Source organism: Tursiops truncatus, chromosome 3 (assembly GCF_011762595.2).
Source record: "Tursiops truncatus isolate mTurTru1 chromosome 3, mTurTru1.mat.Y, whole genome shotgun sequence".
NCBI lineage: Eukaryota > Metazoa > Chordata > Mammalia > Artiodactyla > Delphinidae > Tursiops > Tursiops truncatus.
Window position 1 is genome coordinate 116,785,435 of NC_047036.1, and position 20,062 is coordinate 116,805,496.

Sequence of the window (20,062 nt, forward strand, 5' to 3'; positions counted from 1 at the left end):
GCCCCTGGAGGAAGTGCCAGATAATACTTCTTGTGCACCTGGGTGTAGAGAGGCTCTTATGTCTCATGGCCTGGGGTCAAGATCCATTTGAATAGGATGATAGATAGGAATGGATGAGGTGGGGGGGTGTGTTAAGGGGACGTCTGAAATCCCTATCATCCCCAGAAGATGTTGAGGAAAGGATACTTATGATGTGCTTGGCGAACGCCTGGATTCCAAGCCATCCTCCTCCATTTCTGTGGCTTCAAGAGATTTAAATCTCCAGCCCCAGGACTCTACCCCTTCCGTCATCCCCTAGCACAGATGGTGCACTGGAGGGACAGGCAAGTGATTCTCATCCATCACACAACCCGCCTCCTTCCTCAAGCCTCAGGTTTCTCCATAGAAAATGAAGGTTTGAAACAATTGTTCTGTATTCAGGCACTGGCCAGTGATGTCCAGAGTGAATTGTTGGCAGTCGTGCTGCTGTGAACAGTCTTGCTGAGACAATTCTATGATGATCAACAATGCCTGATCTACAGGGTGTGATAACTTTCTCTCTGTGCCTCGGCGTCTTCATCTTCAGATGGGGGGAGAATAACAATCTACTTAGGGGGTTCTTGTGACAATTGAAGGAGATAGCATCTCTGAAAGTGCTTGGCAAAAGGGAAAGCCCTATATAAATAGGTCAGTACTATTATTAACGTCTCCAGAGCTCAGCCTTGGAACGAGGTCACATCACATCCTGTACCAGGAATGTATGTTTGGTTCCTCTTAGAAATGTGGTCACAGAGCTGCAATTTAACAATATCCATTTGCTCTTTTAAAATTTATTTTATTTTATTTTATTTGGCCACGCCATGTGGCTTGCGAGATCTTAGTTCTCCAGGAATCGGGACATGCTCCCTGCGGTGGAAGCGTGGAGTCCTAACCACTGGACCGCCAGGGAATTCCCATTTGCTCTTTTTTATAACTTAAGGTTGATCTAAGACAATGGTTCACAAAGGAAGAGATACTACCTCCTAGGGGATATTTTAGTAATCTGTGGGAGAGTTTTTGGTTGTCACCGATTGAGGAGTCCTCAGGCATTTGTGGGGGAAGGACGTCAGGCACACACAATTAAGAATTGCCCCAACTTCCACTGCTTTTGAGTGTCCCGTCAGATACTCATATGGGTGAAATTTTGATTATAATTACTTGAGCCTAGACTCATTTCTAATTCACACAAAAATACAAAAAGAGATTTTGCACTGACTTTTCCAGGAATGAAATTAGCATGAGTTTTCATTTTGGCGTTATCTGAGTTGCCAAACGACAAACCTGTGTCCGTTAGTATTTGTAGTTGTCACATTCAAGGTGAGTCTGTGTAGGTGCAACTTCACTGAGATTTCTAGAGTAGTCTGACCAAGGATTTGCCTATTCAAATAATATTATTTTATTTTAAATCACCTCTTTTATATTAATTAGGGTATTCACTTTCTTTAAAGAGTAAATGTGCAGTTAGGATATTATTTGTGAACTTCATTTCTGAATAGTAAAGAGACGTTAATGTATTTGTTATAAAAAGGAAACATCGGGCTTCCCTGGTGGCGCGTGGTTGAGAGTCTGCCTGCCGATGCAGGGGACACGGGTTCGAGCCCCAGTCTGGGAAGATCCCACATGCCACGGAGCAGCTGGGCCCGTGAGCCATGGCCGCTGAGCCTGCGCGTCCGGAGCCTGTGCTCCGCAACGGGAGAGGCCACAACAGTGAGAGGCCCGCGTACCGCAAAAAAAAAAAAAATAATAATAAATAAATAAATAAATAAAAAGGAAATATCGATTCTGAAAGGGTTGAGAACCACTAACATAAGAGATGTTCACATGGAATATGAATATCTGTATCCTTTGTAAAAACGCTGTTCTAGATATTATTACGTAGAAGGTCCCTGGCCAGTGCCTGAATGAGGTGTAATAAACTCCTCTTGTAGTTCAGTGTTAGGAAGTTTGGCTCATCTGGTATCTGGTATAGGTACTTCCTTTTATGAGATAATGCAGGTGTGGAATTCATATGCTCCCTTTTTGCATCCACTGCCAGGAAGCTCACAGTTAAGTTTTGGTGCTCAGTTGCAGTGATTATCCCCAGTCCAGCGTTTTGAAGACAATGATTTCTTACTTCTCCAATTTGATTTCATTATGGAGCTCTTTAATCCTTCTGTAAATATTTACTTGTTTCTATGTCTCTTGTTGTCTAAATCTTTTCTGGAAGTAAGGGGACCATAAGTAATTAGTTTGAAACTCAATAATCATATACCTGCAGTTGCCTTCCCAACACTTCCTGAGTCTGGCAGTCTAGGTCAGAGGCGACCGGAAAGCCTGAGGTAAAAAGGTTTACTGAGGGCTCGGGTGGTTTTGCTCTGCAGACTCGATCTCTCTTTTTCCTCTGCCTCTTCCTTTCAAAGGCTCTCACCCCTCCACTCCAGATGGAGTGACGGCATTGTGACAAGTGGAAGCAGGCTCCAGCTGTCAGGGTCCACTCCAAATCTTGGCTGGATCTTGGTGTCTGGGATAAAGGTGGGGTCAGAGAAGGGCACCCCAGCCCCAGGATGAAAGATGCCCAAAGCTCCAGCTGGAGAGACTCTCTCTCCCCAGACACTCTCCTAGCATCTTGTCTGAATCCCTCAGAGAGGAGGCTTTAAGCTTGGGCTGAGGCATGTGACCGACACCTTTCTGCTCCCTGGGTCCACCGGCCCCTAACTCTGACCTTGAACAAAATATCTCTCTGAGCCTCAGTTTCCTCATCCAGAAATGGGAACATTAGCTACCTCAAAGGGCTACTGTGAAGACTCACTGAGATAACCTGCAAGGTGCTCAGGCAGTGCTTGGAACATAGCAAGTACTCAGAAACCAGCAGTGGCTGTTCATTCCAATCTGCCCTGGATTGGTATGACTCATAGGCCTGTCTGCTGGCCCCAGCTGTGAGCTCCTGGAGGCAAGAGCGTGCATTCAATCTCAGCTCCTCATTCATAAGTTCAGTGACTGTGGCAAACTGCTCAACCTATCTGAGCCTCAGTGTTCTTATGATAAAGTAAGAATAATGAAATATACCTCAAATTTGTGGTGTGAGTAAAATTAACAGTGGTTATTTTGGGGTAAAAGGGCATTTGAAAATTTATTTTATGTTATTTTTACTCTTATGAGCATTTTCTGTTTTCTCTAGAACACATGCGAATTATTTATGTATTGAAGTCATTTTTCAAAAATGTGCTTTTTTTCTAAAAAAAAACCCTTAAATTTATTGAGCACTCACTACATTTTAGGTATTGTTCTAAGAGCTTTACATACATTATTTCATTTAATTCTCACAACAGCTCTCTGAGGAAAAGAGTATCTTCACCTCCATTTTTATTTATTTATTTATCTATTTATTTATTTATTGGTTGTGCCGGGTCTTAGTTGCGGCAGGCGTGCTCCTTAGTTGAGGCATGTAAACTCTTAGTTGTGGCATGCATGTGGGATCTAGTTCCCTGACCAGGGATCGAACCCCGGTCCCCTGCATTGGGAGCATGGAGTCTTAACTGTTGCACCACCAGGGATGTCCCCACCCCCATTTTATAGATGGGAAAACCAAGGCTTAACGAGGCTGAGCAATTTGCTCAGCTGGTTGTAAGTGAATCTATACATGTGATAAAATTTCATAAAACTATACACCCAAACACACACAAATGAGTGCATATGGAAACAAGTGAAATCTGAATAAGGCCTGCAGTCTAGTTAACAGTGTTGTGCTTATGTCATCATCCTTGTTTTGAATATTATACTATTGTTATGTGAGATATTACCATTGGGAGAAGCTGGATGAAAGGTACCAGCCACAGACCTGCTTTTTTTTACAACTTTGCTGTACACGGGCCTCTCATTGTTGTGGCCTCTCCCGTTGAGGAGCACAGGCTCTGGACGCGCAGGCTCAGCGGCCATGGCTCACGGGCCCAGCCGCTCCGCGGCATGTAGGATCTTCCCAGACCGGGGCACGAACCCGTGTCCCCTGCATCGGCAGGCGGACTCTCAACCACTGCGCCACCAGGGAAGCCCTACAACTTCTTCTATAGTTCTTCTTCTATGATTAGACTCACATCGTTTTTTTAAAATAAGTTAAATTAAAAGTTTTAAAAAACTGTGAGTTTTTTAAAAGCTTGTCATAAGAATTACATGAGATAATGTGCCTAGCACAGTGGTTGGATGCAACTGACATTTCACTATATGATATTTTCTTTCTTCCCCACTCTGGAAGTGACTATTTTCATAGCTTTTAATTGTAACAGCCTCCCTCTATTGTGTTTACTACGTACCAGGCCTATTTTACATGCATTGTTCCATTTAATAAAGCCTATGAAGTGGGCACTTTTATTATTCCCCTTCTGCTGTTAGGAACACTCAGGTTCTGCAAAGGTAAATCTCTTCTCCACTTGCTAGAAAGTGACCAAGCCGGGATTTACACCGAGGCAGCCAGTTGGTGACACTGCTTCCTGCCCCTCAGGGCCAGTTCAGTGTACTGCTAAAGGTCTACTTTGAACCTTGGAAATCATCTACTCCAACTTTCTCAGTTTCGGTGGAAGAAAACAGGCTCACAGGGGGGAGGGGCTTTGCCCAAGGACACCCAACAAGTCTGTGTTTCGGCTAGGATGAGAACCAGGTCTTTGAATTCCTAGGCCAGGGTATTTTCCAGGGCTCATGCCCAGGGCTGCCCTCCCAGACAGCACACCTTCACTGGCCCTGTCTGGGAGAACACTGATGCCCACAGACAGACCCTCACTCACCTCCCTCACCAACCTGTGCAGCTCAGGGCACTTGAGACCCAAGAGGGAGAAGGGCCCAGGGAGGGTGGAGGCATGGTGGCCCTCTATTTCAGGCAGCCTGGGGAGCCAGAGTAGTTGGGGCCACAGAGAGGGCAAGGGCAGACCCTCTGAACTTTAGCTGGAATGGGGGAGGGAAGGGAGGCTGTGCTTGTGAGGGGGTATTCATGCCAAATCCAGCGCCTGTTCCCCTCAGGCTCCCTTGAGTCACTTGCCCCTGGGGTTGGGACACATTCTTGAAGGGGTGGTCACGGGGATTCCCCGCCTTCTCAAGCCCTAGGCCAGTTTCTATTCTTCCTGGGACTGAAACCAACTCCCCCATCAGACTCAGCACCCAATTCCCAACTGGTAATATAGTGACTTGCTCCTCTAATTCCTGCCCTGGGAACTCCTTGGCCTTGAGAAATTTGCCCCAAGTCCAGACCTGGGGTTGGTGAGGAGGGCCAGCCTGAGTCCCATTTTTCAGAGAGGAAATGGGTCCCAGGTATCCAGTGGGGAGGTTGACATGCATTCAGATGAGCCTGATGGGTCTCTCGCCCCATCGCTGTTGCGCTCCCCCGCACCCCATCCCGCCAGGCCAGTCTGCAGTGGCTCAGGGCAAGGCGGAGGATCAAGGACCCCTTCTTGCCATCCCCACCATCTCTGCGCCCTAGTGGGTCCTCTCTGGGAAGCAAACCCTGCCGCTTGGCCCAAGGGAGCGGCCCTAGCGATCGTTTCCGCGGGGAGCAGCGCCCTCATGTGGCCTCAATGAGACGCTCAGCTCATTTCCCAGCCCCTCCCTTCCTATGACCTCATTGAACAAGTATTTATTGAGTGCCACCAGGTGCTCTAGGGGCAGTGGTGAAGAAGATAGATAAAATACCTGCTCCGTGGAAGGTACATTCCAGTGTGTGTGTGTGTGTGTGTGTGTGTGTGTGTGTGTGTGTGTGTGTGTGTGTAGGGGCAGGCAATAAACGATTAAAAAAATAAATAAACAAGGCAGTTACTAGTAGTGATAATTGCCAGAAAGAAAATAAAACAGAGAAATGTGATGGAGAAACTTAGGACTCCATGAGTAGGTAATATCTAAGATGAGACGTAGGTGACAGGGATCCAGTCCTGTGAAGATCTGGGGTAAAAGCCTTCCCTGCAGAGAGAAGAGCCACTGCAAAGACCCTCAGGCAGGAACAGGCTTCACATAAGAGAGGGAGGCCAGTGTGGCTGGAAAGGAGTGAGCAAGGACAGAACGGTATGAGAGTCCATCAGGGAGGCAGGAGGGCTGGAGCCAGACTATAGATCAGATCTTATAGACCATGACAGAGTTCGATTATTCTTCTAAGAGTAATGAGAATGTATTGGGTGGGTTTTGAGCAGAAGAGTTATATGGCTTGATTGCCTTTTAAAAGAACCTCTATGTTTGAGTGAAATGGAAATGTATTTAAAAAAATAAAAATAAAAATAAATGAGGGCCCCTATGGCTGCTGTGTGGAGAATGGAAGAGTGGAAGCAGAGAGATCACCGTAAAAGGTTAGAAAGCTATTGAAATAATTCGGGTGAGACATGATGGCAGCTTGGAACAGGGTGACCATTTTGAAGTGGGGAGATGTGGTGGAATTCCAGAACTGCTTTGAAGGTAGAGCCAACAGGACTTGCTAATAGACCACGTTCTCCCTTGCACATCTAGTGCCAGGAACTCCTCCACACGCACACCCTAGCTGGCTCCTCCATCCTCACGGCGGGGCTGAGTTAGAGAGGCGGACCCCAGGCACACAGCTAAATTAGGAAGTTTCCAGGTGTTGTTGGACAAAGGAATTTAAGACTCAGGCATCTGTTCTTCATGAACTGCCTCCACCTTCCATCATCAGCCCATTTAGTGGGCAGGGCCTCTGCCTGCTATCTCCCTTCTCCCTTAGCCTGCTTGACTTCTATAGACCCAGTTATTTATTAGGTCTCTGTTTGTCCAAATGAGTGCCCTCAGGGTGTGTTGGTGACACTCAAAACAGTCCACGGTATCTGGTGTTTGTATTTGATGCAGAGTAGTGGGTAGTATAATCTGGGAGTCAGCCCTAAGACCTAAGCCAGTGATATATTCCCGTTAATTTACACAAAATGCAGTGGGGTCAGACCGGATCCCACAGGAAATGCGCACCACCATTTTGCCCCAGGTTGGGCATTTCTGGAGAGCCTGGGAAAGGTCAAGCTAGCCTCACACTCTCAGGCTGGCAGAAAATGGGGAAAACAAGCAGGGGAGGAGGTGACTGGTTGGCTCTGGAGTCAGTAGGCCTTGCTGTTTGTGTTGTGCTGCATGCGGGGTGCATTATAAATGCAGCCAGCCAGCGGGCCCCTGGCCTCAGAACCTAGGAACACACCCGTCCCTGAGAGTCTGTGCAAGCCTCACCGAGATGAAGCTGCCAGACCAGGAGGAGTTTGAAGTCTCCAGTGCTTGTGAAAATATACCCACAGGAGAGCTGTACAGTGGCCCTGGCTCTGGCCCCAGCCCTGACGGCCCCTTAGACACAGACAGCAGGGAACAGGGGGTACCCAAGGACCCTCTGCCTTTCATTCAGCTGAATGAGCTGCTGGGCTGGCCCCAGGCACTGGAGTGGAGAGAGACAGGCAGATGAGTGGGACCCAGGCCAGTTTTACGGGGCCCTTCCCCTTCCCCCACTGGTGCCTCCTCCATGACTCCCAGCTCTTCCTGTGTGTGGCATGGTATTCTCACCCCCAATCAGGAGTTCCTTCCTGTGTTCCCCATTTCAGACCCTCACCCTCTATGGTGCTCAGCCTTCCCTGCAGTCTGGTTTTGAGTTCCCCAAGACCCAAGATGAAGGCTGACTGCCCGGGAGGGGCATACTCTGTACCACTGGGCCCGCAACTTCCCCACTGTCTCACTTTCCCTGGCTCTCCTGTGTCCCCACTACTGAACCTGGGAGAGATGCCCTCAGTAACATTGTCTGCCCCTCTTCACCACAGGTGGCTGCTGTTTGAGGAGAAGTTGGAAGTGGGTGCAGGCAGGTGGAGCGCCCCCTGTGCCCACCGTGGCACTGCCCAGCCTCCAGAAGCTCTGCAGCCTGATGGCCAAGGGCCTTGTCCTGCTGGACTGTCCAGCTCAGAGCCTCCTGGAGCTGGCGGGTATGCTGTGACCCTTTGCTGGGAGGGCCTGGGCATCCATGCCATTTCTATAAGATTTCCCCCACAAAGTTTTGGAATTCTCCAGAGCCCACCCCGCCCCACCCTGGGGGATTACCCATCCCCGTCACAGGGGAGAGATAGAAATGCAGAGTGAAGAGAAAGTTCACTGGCATTCCCTAGACTCTCAGAAGGGAAAGGGACCTGAGCAGAGGGCAAAGGGGAGAGTTCAGGGGCAGGGAGTTCGCAGGAAAGGGTGGGAGCCCCACCTCTGTTCTCCAGAGCAGGTGACCAGAGCGGAGTCGCTGAGCCCAGAGCTGAGAGGGCAGCTGAGAGACCCCCACACCTCACCCAGACCACAGGCACCAGCCCCTGCTGAGGTGAGAGGCCCCTCCCTGGGCCCAAGACCAAAAACCCTGGGGTGGGAGGGTCCCAGATCTCCCCTGCACCTTCCTGGAACAAGAGTGGCCTAACCTCAGCTTGGACCTCAACCCAGGACTCATGAGTGAGAAGAAGCTGGGGTAGTAGTGAGGGGAGAAGAATGGAGGGGCTAGAATCACCACAGCCAGAGCTCTGTGAAGGGATGTTCTTGGTAGGCACTGTGCCAGAGGTCCACGCACAGTATCTTACTTAATCTTCACAACCACCCTGGGAGGTAATACCACAATTATCCCCATTTTAGTGATGAGAAAACTGAGGAGCAGAGGGGGAAGTTGTGCTCCAGTTTTCACAATTTGGCAAAGCTGGTCAGGGAGCCCTGGTAGATCCACCCCAAAAGCCTGTGCTCGTAATCACTGCATAATCCTGTTTTGTAGGAGCTGCTAGTCCAAGAGAGGCTTCTTACGAGGAGGAAGCCCCCCTGAAGGGACAGGTTTGTGGCACTTCCTTGGGCAGGGCTGGGAGAGGAGTTAGGGATTAACAGAGGTCCACCCTCCACTGGACGACTCCTCAGTCAAGATCCTGCCAACATCCCCTTCCCTGAATAACCTTTCATCCTCTGTGTCTCCTTGAACCCCAACCCAGTATCAGAACCCTCTGAGACAGAAGCTCCCACCAGGGGCTGAAGCAGGGTCTGTGCTGGCAGGAGAGCTCGGCTTCCTGGAACAGCCAGTGGGGGTCTTTGTGCGACTGCGGGATCCAGTGGTTCTGGGGCCCCTTACTGAGGTGCCCCTCCCCAGCAGGTGAGGCTGCTGAGTGGGGGTTGGATATCCTGGAGCCCAGAGAAGGCCTTTACCTGCGAGGGGATTAGGAGGTTCTTGGGTCCAGTTCTCTGGGGGTGGGGATGGGGACTGGTACTCAGGGAGGGGTGGCAGTCAGCGCTGCAAAGAAGGTGTGCACAGGAGTGTGTATAGGGGGTTGGTAGTGAGGTCAGAGGCAAGGGCTGCCCTATGAGATAGCAGCCTCTGACTCTCTCTGGGACCTGGTTCCTTCCTCAGGTTTTTCTGCCTTCCTCCTTGGCCCTCCCACACAGGGAAGGGGCCACCATGAGATGGGCCAGGCAGTGGCCATCCTCCTCAGTGACCCGGTGAGCTGGGCAGGCACGTGTGTGTCTCTGTGTGTGTGTGTATACGTGTGTGCGCGCTTGTGTCAGTGAGTATATGGACTCTCTACGTGTGATCAGTACAGCAGTGAAGCAGAGTGTGGCTTCATGTCTGTGAGTATGAGGACTGAAGTTCCCTTGGCTACCACCACACCTCCACCCCTTACCTAGCACAGGGCTGGCATACAGGAGGCACCCACAGATACTCACTGAATGCATGCATGCGTGAATAAATGCTTGAATGACTCGTTTGCCTATGTGACTTGTGTCTAGTTTTGAAACTGTGAAAATGCATGTAAGGGTGCAGATCTGTATTTAGTGCCCCTCTGTGCCCCTATCCCCAGCAATTCCAGTGGTCAGTTCGGTGGGCCACCAACTTTCATGACCTTCTGGCAGCCCTGGATGCTTTCCTAGAGGAGGTGACAGTGCTCCCTCTAGGTCGATGGGACCCAACAGCTCAGATTACCCCGCCTAAATGTCTGCCTTCTGAGAACAAAAGGTATCTGGGGGTCATCATGCCATAGAGATCCTTCCCCAAAGGCCTTGGGTCCAGTTCCACTGTTGAGGAGGGGCAGTGGGGTAGGGGAGGGGACAGGAAAGGAGCAGACCTGAGTTCTGCTGGACCACTCTGTCGCTGTGAGACCTGGAACCTTCCCCTGCCGGAGCCTGGCTTTCACTCTTGTTAGAAGGTCAGAATGTGATCTGGACCTTGTTGAAATGAGGCCCGGGTCTCCGCGGTCAGAGCCGCGCCCCCAGCCAGCAGAGACACGAGCCGCCGCCAGGGGGCAGGGTGCTGCGAACTCCGGCGCCGAGTTGTGGTCTGATCGGGGATCCTCAGCCAACTCGGGTTCCCCTTGTCCTCAGGCTCCCCTCGCAACTGTGGGAGCCCAAGAGTCCCTCTGCCCGGCGAAGGACCCCGGCTGAGGACAGGCACGGCCGCGGGCCGCACGTGGCCAGCCCGGAGTTGCGGCGGACTGGCAGGGGTGGAGAGCTGCGGTGGGAGCGAGGGTAGCTGTCCTGGGCGGGGAGAGGAGTCACACGGGCCCCGAGGTGTGCGCTCACTGTGGGGGGGCGGGGGAGGCTCACCTGGCCCCAGGGACGTGGGATGCGGGAACCTGGATCACTGATGACCCACGGGCGGGAGGCTCCTTGTCCAGGACGTGCGCCAGAAGGCCTCGTGGTACCCCAAAGACTTCTTGGACGCCCTGCACCCCCAGTGCTTCTCGGCCGTGCTCTACATTTACCTGGTTACCGTCACTAACGCCATCACTTTCGGGGGTCTGCTGGGAGAAGCCACCGACGGTGCTCAGGTGGGGGGCGGAGGTGGGCGTGTGGGGAGTAGGCGTAGCTTTGGTGTTCCACCAGCCATGCCCTTCCCCCTCCTCTGGGTCTATGGCTGGGCTGAGGAGACTCCTCGGAAGCTTGGGTTCCTAGGCTGAGGAATCCCGGGTCCTGTGCTGACAGGGCCCACTGTTGGCTTCTATGGGGTGCTGGAAAGCTTCCCGGGCGCGGCACTGACTGGAGCTGCCTTCTGCCTGATGGCCAGCCAGCCCCTCACCATCCTCAGCAGCACTGGGCCAGTGCTAGTCTTTGAACACCTGCTCTTCTCCTTCAGCAGGTAGGAGAACTCCCCCACCTCACCTGACCCTCACTAGCACACCCTCAGCCTGGTCTCAGCTGGGTCAATAGGGGAGGGTGGAAACTGGCTCCAGGGGCACCTGACCTGGATTAGGTTGGGAGCAGAATGGGCACTTCCAAGCCCTGCCTGTCTCTCATCCCCCAGAGATCACAGCCTGGACTACCTGCCCTTCTGCCTGTGGGTGGGCATCTGGGTGGCCACCTTCTGCCTGGTGCTGGTGGCCACGGAGGCCAGCGTGCTGGTGCGCTACTTTACCCACTTCACCGAGGAAGGCTTCTGTGCTCTTATCAGCCTCGTCTTCATTTATGATGCCATGGGCAAAATGCTGACCTTGACCCATGCCTATCCCATCCAGAGACCTGGCTCTCCTGCCTATGGCTGCCAGTACACAGACCCAGGAGGTGGGCGAGGAAAATAGGGAGCTTGGCAAAATAAGGGAGGATGCAGGAAGGGTTGTCCCCGTACTGTCCCCCTTAGTTAAGTTCAGCAAAATGCTGAGTACTTACCCAGTAACCAGCAGCACTCTTCCCTATTCCGGTTCTGAGTCAGATGAAAAATAAGTCAACAGAACAGACCCAATATCTTTATTTCTGCCAGTGCTGAGAGAAGAACATTGTTGTATCTATGGGTATGGGCTTCCTAATGATGAAACCAAAATTGGATCAACTTACCCACCCAGTCATGGTTGCACTGGACAGGGACTGTCTCACCCTAGAGGAGCAGAACTAAATGCACGCAGGGTGCAGGCAGCTTACTCCCCAGAGAGGGAGAGGAAGGGGCAGGGCCAGGCATGCCCAGCTTCTTCTCCCAAACTCACCAATCAAATAAATCACTGCTCTTCTCCTGGGCCAAGTTACTGACTGGGTGGAGAGGAGCTTGGAGTATTACACTTGCACATTTCCCTCCACATGGACCAGGATTGAGGAAGACGTGTCCTCTCAAGAGTTCCAGACTCTGTACTAGGCATGAACAAGACTAATTCTGGCCCCAGTGGAAACACACAGATTTGTGTGCTCATCCATTTGTTGGGTGTCTGCCCTGTGCCAGGCACTTGGGTTACAGATAGGTAGGGAATTTGAAGCGACAAGGGCATGAAGCAATTTCCTGAGGACAGACTTGGTAGTGATCAGAGTCAGCAGACAGATGAGTCAGAAGTAAGAACTGTCTGGTTCAGCTGGACCAGTGAAATTAGGCTCCTGATTTGGGCTAGAGAAGGTTCCAGGGGAGGAAAAATCATCTGAATTCTTTTTTTATTTTTTTAAATAAATGTATTTATTTTATTTATTTTTTATTTATTTATTTTTGGCTGCGTTGGGTCTTCGTTGCTGCGCGTGTGCTTTCTCTAGTTGCGGCGAGCGGGGGCTACTCTTTGTTGCGGTGCGTGGGCTTCTCATTGCGGTGGCTTCTCTTGTTGTGGAGCATGGGCTCTAGGTGCGCAGGCTTCAGTAGTTGTGGCTCACGGGCTCAGTAGTTGTGCCTTGCAGGCTCAGTAGTTGTGGCTCGCAGGCTCTAGAGTGCAGTTTCAGTAGTTGTGGCACATGGGCTTAGTTGCTCCGCGGCATGTGGGATCTTCCCAGACCAGGGATCAAACCTGGGTCCCCTGCACTGGCAGGCAGATTCTTAACCATTGTGCCACCAGGGAAGTCCCCACCTGAATTTTTCTCTCCTTCCAGGAAATGAGTCTCAGTGGACAAGCACAAAGCCAAAAGACAGAGATGATATCTTCAGCGTGGTGAGGGCCTATTCCTGGGAGGGCCCGGGAAAGAAAGGGTGGAGACCAAAGAAGTCAGTAGTTCCAGGCTCTTCCCACCCCTCATAGGTCACTGAGGCCCAGCCATTTGCTATGGTTGCAGATCTCCTATCTTGTGTACTCAGTCTCAGTGGACATCAGTGGACATTTATTTCACTGCCCATAACCCCATCCAGGACCACCTCTCCACACAAGACCTAGGCCTGGTCAATGCATCCTTGCTGTCCCCACCTGAGTGTGCCCGGCAGGGAGGCCATCCTCATGGGCCTGGCTGTCATACAGTCCCAGACATTGCCTTCTTCTCCATTCTCTTCTTCGTTACTTCCTTCCTCTTTGCCATGGCCCTCAAGCACGTAAAGACCAGCTGCTTCTTCCCCTCCATGGTAAGTGTCACCTCTCTTTCTGTGGGAGAGAACTGGCTCTTGGCCTCGGGCCCTGTCTGCAAATGGGAAAGGGGGCAGAAGGAAGGGGATGGTGGCCTGAACCTGAGTGTCTGCTGGGTGGCCAGGTGTGCAAGATGCTGGGTGACTTCTTCTCAGTCCTGGCCATCCTGCGGGGCTGTGGCCTTGATGCCTTCCTGGGCCTACCCACGCCGAAGCTCACGGTGCCCAGAGAGTTCTAGGTGAGACCTGGGAGTGGAGGGCAGAGGGCAAAGCAGGGCCAACAGAAAGGACCCTAGAGGAGGAAGATGAATAGATCCCATACTTCTTCTCTAGTCTTCTGTTTTCTCACTCATAAAATAGAAATAGTATAATAATGGTCTCAGAGTTGTTGTGAGGACACATCGTGTGCCAGACACATAGCAAGCACAGAATAGGTAGCTACTATTATAGGTAAGGGGTTAAAAGAATGGGTTCTGGTCAGCCAGCCCTAGGTCTGAGTTCCACTTCTGTCACTTCCTAGCTGTGTGACTTAGGGAAGTTAACCCGCATTCTGAGCCTCAATTTCTTCATCTATAAAATGGAAATAATAAACTACCATAGTTTCTACGTCATAGGTTGTTTTGAGATTCACAGAAGATCATAGTGCATAGCACTATCGCATTTCTGGGACTGGCACATACCAAGACCTCAATAAATGCTAGCTATTGTTGTTACATGTTCTCCCTACTCTTGGCATGGCCCTACCCACTACACTACTCCCCAAATTCTTCTTGGCACCCACGATTGCCTGCTCTGATCCAGTAAAGCTGGAGCTCCCTGCCCAGGGCATGACAGTACACAGGACAAGGCTCAGCACTGACTTAGCACCTAAACTTTGCCTGTGCATTTGGAGACTTCCCCTCCAGCTTCGCTCACGGCAGGAGAGCACGGGGGCTCCAACTGAGGCAGCCTCAGGGGCTCAGAACCCAAGGCAGCAACTGGGGCCCTCCCCCGCAGGAGACGCTTGTAATCAGGGCAGACTCAGACACACCCAGACCTGCCCCTGCCCCAGATCAAGGCAGGTGTGAACCTGAGTTGCCCAGCGCTGGATGGGGGTGCGGGGTGCCTGGGGAGAAGCTCTCTGTACATCAAGAAGTGTGGGCGGGCCTCCTCCACTACCTCCTCCTCTTGCAGGGAGGGAAAGACCCTGAGAACCAAAGTCCAAAGCCCCTAGCTCCAGCCCAGCCCCTAGGCTGGTCCCCCCTCCTTCTGCCCTCTGCCATCCTTGCACTGGGATGCTTTGAACCAGCTGTGCAGATACAGACTGCTCCCACCTAGCATTCAGTGTCTTAGAGCATGCGGGGAGGGGGGGGGAGGATGAGGGGGGGAGCTGTGGAAGAGTGCCAAGGCTGGAGTGTGCAGGTGAGGTGCTCTTGAGATACCCTCTCCAACCTGTCCACGGACTGCCCTTCCCTAGCCCACACTACCTGGACATGGCTGGCTAGTGTTACCTTTTGGAGCCAACCCCTGGTGGCTGAGTGTGGCAGCCGCCCTGCCTGCCCTGCTATTGTCTATCCTCATCTTCATGGACCAGCAGATCACAGGGGTCATCCTCAACCGCACTGAATATAGACTGCAGGTAAGGCCTGCTGGGTAAGACCCTAGGTCCCTAGCCCAAGGACAGGAGCTCCAGAGTGGGGTCCAGGCTCCCCCTTTCCCACCCCAGAGGACAGAGGGCCCAGATCTGGGCTAGCTTCATCCTCATTGCCCCACCGCTATCTGCAGAAGGGGGCTGGCTTCCACCTGGACCTCCTCTGTGTGTCCGTGCTGATGCTGCTTACATCAGCTCTTGGGCTGCCCTGGTATGTCTCAGCCACTGTCATCTCCCTGGCCCACATGGACAGTCTTTGGAGAGAAAGCAGAGCCTGTGTCCCAGGGGAGGCTCCCAGCTTCCTGGGCATCAGGTGAGGCCAGTATTCAGGAGGCTGGAATGAGACGTGGGCAGCAAGGTGGGGTATTGGGTACAGGGCAGAGTTATTTGGGCAGCTTAAATTGTAAGCTGGTGGGCTTCCCTGGTGGCGCAGTGGTTTAGAGTCCGCCTGCCGATGCAGGGGACACGAGTTCGTGCCCCAGTCCGGGAAGATCCCACATGCCGCGGAGCGGCTGGGCCCGTGCGCCATGGCCGCCGAGCCTGTGCGTCCGGAGCCTGTGCTCCTCAACGGGAGAGACCACAGCAGTGAGATGCCCACGTACCGCAAAAAAAAAAAAAAAAAAAGGTAAGCTGGTGACTCCAGAGGGCTCTCTCACTGCCCCATGAGCGCTGCTGTGGGGTGAATGGGTGGGTTCTGGGCTCTGAGGTGGGTGAGTCAGGTCTTCCCCTCTCCTCCTTCAGCCATGAGACTGGGAGGGGCCTCCAGAGGAGCATCATGGATATGAGTGTAGAAGCAGCCAGGGCTGAGCAAGGATGAGGTGCTACCTAATAATCCCCACTCAGTGTAGAAGCACCTCATTGATATTACAAAGTAACCATCACAAAAACAATTTTGTTGGAAACACAGTCTAACTGTCGAAAGTATGTGAAATCAACTTTGCAAATTATGAAGTAGAAGTTTTTATGTTAGTATAAAAATTGCTAATTTTCCATCAAAATAAAAGATAAAAACAAAGAGCAGCCCTGAGCTAGAGCTGCTGAAGAGGACTGGGACCCCCGTATTGAAGTGACCTGTCCCTTCCTCTCTGCCAACTTTTCACACCAAGCTAAGGTCCCCTCCCTGCCAGGTTACTGTCGAGGGATCCCTCCGCTTCCCTCCTGCCAGGGTCTGTTGTGATGTTTGGCCAGCGTGCCCAGCCTGGGCACCCTAGGGGCTCTCCCAGACCCTAGCTAACTCCTCCTTTCCCCACAGAGAGCAGAGGCCGACGGGCCTGGCGGTGTTCATCCTCACAAGAATCTCCATCTTCCTGGCACCTATACTCAAGGCACCTTAGTCAGACAAGCCAGCATCGGGGGCAGGGCAGTAATAATAATAAATATAGGAAGAACTGACATTGGCTGAACATTTACCACATGCTGGGCACTGTGTTAAGTTTTCTCCATACATAGTCTCATTTAATCCTCACATTACCGCTGAGAGGCATACGCACTTTAAAAACGAGGAACCTGAAGGTTAAAGAGGTTAAGGAGCTTACAAGAGACCACCAAGAGACCTAGTTTCTCAGATCTATCTGAGAACCCAAACTCTGACCCAGTAGGCTTTCTACCCAGTGGAGCAGGGTGCAGACATGCCACCATCCCCAGGGCCCAAGCACTACCCTTGCTCCAGACTCTCAATGAGCCTTAGACTAAGAGTGTGATCATCACAACCCAGAAAAACTTGGAGGCAAAACCCCTTCACTTCTCCCTCACCAGATGTTTATAAACACCTATTGTGTACAAGGCTCTGCGAGGCACCTGGGAGAAGAGGGTGGGGAGGGGAGTAATATTGAAGAAGAATATGGAACCAAGCCCCTGTCAGCAACACATACACATGAATAAAAATTAAGCAACAAGTAACAGCAGAAAGGTTCAACAAGCCAAGACAGCAAAGCAGTCAAGGAGGATGTGGAGAATGGTCACACCAGTTCACAGGCAGGACGACAAGAGGTTAGCGGAGGGAAAGGTTATGGAGGCTGGGTGAGAGGAGAGTAGTTGAAAGAGCCAGATGGACCGGATCAGCCGCTGACTAACTAGGTGACTCTCATTCAGCAGATTTTTACCGAGCATAAGCCATGTGCCAAGCACTGTTCCAGGGACTGGGGATATAGTGGTGATCAAAACAGATCATCCATATCTTGCATTCTGGTGAGAGGAGACAGATAAAAACAATTAAAGCTATAAACTAGGATAATTTCAGATAGTGGTAACTTCTACGAAAAATAAAAGAGGATAAGGTGATTAAGAGCACCAGGGGTCTACTTTATTTATTTATTTATTTATAAATTTATTTAATTTTTGGCTGCATTGGGTCTTCGTTGCTGTGTGCAGGCTTTCTCTAGTTGCGGCGAGCAGAGGCTACTCTTCATTGTGGTATGTGGGCTTCTCATTGCGGTGGCTTCTCTTTTTGCAGAGCATGGGCTCTAGGCACACGGGCTTCAGTAGTTGTGGCACATGGGCTCCGTAGTTGTGGCTCGCGGGCTCTAGAGGGCAGGCTCAGTAGTTGTGGCACACAGGCTTAGTTGCTCTGTGGCATGTGGGATCTTCCCGGACCAGGGCTCGAACCCATGTCCCCTGCATTGGCAGGTGGATTCTTAACCACTCAGCCACCAGGGAAGTCCCCAGGGGTCTACTTTAGATTGGCTGGTTTCTGGGGTGTCATGACATGAGTAGTGAGAAGCGTGAGTAGTGAGAGGGATGTCAGGGAAGAGCATTTTAGGTGGAGGGAATAGGGAATTCTCTGGCAGTCCAGGTTTAATCCCTGGTCGGGGGGAAAAAAAGAGAAACATAAGTGGAGGGAATAGCAAAGCAAAAGGCCTTGCAAGGGGTAGAAGTAAATTTGGACATAGTGAGGAAAGGAAAGGGGGCCAGTATAGCAGGAACAGAGAGAGCAGAGAGGAATGTGAGAGAGAAGAGTGGTAAGAGAGGTAATGGGCAAGTTACTTAGCCTCTCTGAAATCCAGTTTCTTGATCTGTAAAATGGAGAAAATTATAGAATTTACTCCATCTGATTGATGTGAAGCTTCAATGAAAGCAGGCAATACAAAGTGGGTAGCTTACATGCTGGAGGCTGGAGGCTGGGGTTGGAGCCTGGGGGGGGTGGGTATCTGGGCAGCTGGCAGAGGTGAACTACTTTGCCAGCTCTCCACTTCTCTCTACCAATTCATCCCAATGCCTCTGCTCTATGGCATCTTCCTATACATGGGGGTGACAGCAATTAGCAGCATCCAGGTGAGTCCATTAAAATCACCAAGTAACCCCACTCTTCTCCTTTTCTTTCCCGCTGGTACCTCCTGCCTGCATTTGCCAATTCCCCTCCTCTCCTCTTTTCCTGCCTCTCCTGGCCATAGGGACTCTGCTGCCACGCTGTGGTTGGGGAGGGGACCAAGGGAGCCTTCTGACCATTCCCAACGCTGGGCTTGGATAGCTAACAGTGACACCCTCCAGGCTACCTGAGTACACTGCTTTCCTCCTCCTCTTGTTCCCCCAGTTCACGAAGAGGGTGCAGCTATTATTGATGCCAGCAAAGCACCAGCCGGACCTTCTGCTCTTGGGGCATGTGCCTCTGAGGAGGGTCCAGTTCTTCACAGCCATCCAACTTGCCTGCCTGGGTCTGCTTTGGATAATCAAGTCTACCCCTGCAGCCATCATCTTCCTCCTCATGGTTACTCGGGGCAGAGTTGGGTGGTGTCCTGATGGCTCCCAGGACACTCAGCCTGAGAGGGTGGCCAAGGCCTGAATGAGAGGAAGAATCTACCCTCTGTCACTTGCCTTGGCTGTGCCTGGTTGGGAATCCTAGGACAAAGAAAGATGGCCAAGAGATGACTACAGATGGGCTAGACCTGGGATACCTGGTTCAATTCCTTTCCCAATCTCTTTGGGCTGATCAGCCACAGGTAGGGATATAAAGCCCAGAAGAAAACTGAAGACCTGGGAGAGGCAAGGCTGGCACTTTTGTTACTCAGTAAGGTGATAATGTAAGTGGCTTCTGGCTTTGTTCTTACTCACTGAGGAAGTTAAGAGCCATGGCTATTGCTGACAGCCCTTGGCTTTGTTTCTATCCCTGCAGTTGCTAGACCTGGTGGGGGTCCGAAAAGCATTGGAGTGGGTCTTCTCACCACAGGCACTCCTCTGGCTGGATGAGCCGATGCCAGAGGAGAGAAGCATCACTGAGAAGGAGCTGGAGCCAGAGTACTCATTCAGTGGAAGTGACAATGAAGATGTGAGCTCCAGGATGGGCCCTCTCAGGAGAACAGGGCAGGGGTGTGGGAGAGAGGTCTTCTCCAGCAGTTGCCCCTAAAGTGTAATATCTCTGTTAAGTCTGAAGATCTGATCAACACAATCATTCCTCTTTGTTCTGTATTAACATAGGCACACTGAAGGAGCGAGGGAAATTTTTTCTTCATATAAGCCCAGAGTGGGTGGAAAGGCCTGGGGACAAAGTCCTGATCTTTGTCTTAATGTGGGTTTATATCCTTTCACTCTCTGGGTTCCTTTTTCTCTGCTATCTGTCTCAGTCTTTTGTCTTTCTGTTCCCAACTCATCTTGGGATCTCTGTTCCATAGTCAGAGCTGATGTATCAGCCATAGGCTCCGGAAATCAACATCTCTGTGAATTAGCTGGTATGGAGTTGGGGCTCCAGGAAACTGAGCGTGAGGTAAGGGTGTGAGGAAAATGCTCCTGGTGTTGAGGATGGGGAGGTGCGGGCTCAGACCTTGGAAAGCTCCAGTGTGCTGAACAGCCCTGTTTTCTCTACATGCTCCAGTCCCTCCTGAACCCCCTAGTGGGGAAGGGGGTAGCAGAGTCTCTCCAGAGGAAAGAAGGAAACAAGCGAGGGTTCATGGGCTTGGCTCCCTGTGGCACTGAAGTCTGGCCAGTAGAGGGAGCTCAAGCTCACACCAAACTGGAAGGGATGGGAGGTGGGGAAGGGGAGGGCACAATGATAAAAGAATGGGAAGGAGCAGGGAGGAGAGGAAGGGAGGATAAAGCCTCCTGCAGCTTTCTTTGCCTTGGAGGCTCCTCCCATAGGCTGCTTAGAACCACACTCCAGACAAGTGGAAAGATTCTTTGTCACTTGCCCTCTCTGCCTTTCCTTCATTTTATTCATCCATTTATCAAAACGTTTTCTGAGTACTTTTGGAGTATCCAGGTACTAGAGATACACA

The 20,062-nt window shown here is 51.4% G+C and overlaps 1 protein-coding gene across 1 annotated transcript; it reads left to right on the forward strand.

Annotated features, from left to right (window-relative positions):
* Positions 1 to 5,712: 5,712 nt before the first annotated feature.
* Positions 5,713 to 19,798, forward strand: SLC4A9 (solute carrier family 4 member 9). The gene is given in 25 exon segments (XM_033853259.2): positions 5,713 to 7,406; positions 7,688 to 7,814; positions 7,816 to 7,919; positions 8,199 to 8,246; positions 8,249 to 8,296; positions 8,732 to 8,787; positions 8,940 to 9,097; positions 9,353 to 9,365; positions 9,367 to 9,441; positions 9,801 to 9,955; positions 10,321 to 10,452; positions 10,601 to 10,766; positions 10,941 to 11,074; positions 11,240 to 11,496; positions 12,769 to 12,827; position 12,865; positions 13,041 to 13,228; positions 13,354 to 13,467; positions 14,685 to 14,846; positions 14,993 to 15,171; positions 16,111 to 16,181; positions 18,058 to 18,128; positions 18,388 to 18,561; positions 18,967 to 19,119; positions 19,463 to 19,798. Coding segments are annotated over 25 exon segments (2,916 nt in total). The 5' UTR covers positions 5,713 to 7,189; the 3' UTR covers positions 19,517 to 19,798.
* The last annotated feature ends 264 nt before the right edge of the window (positions 19,799 to 20,062 follow it).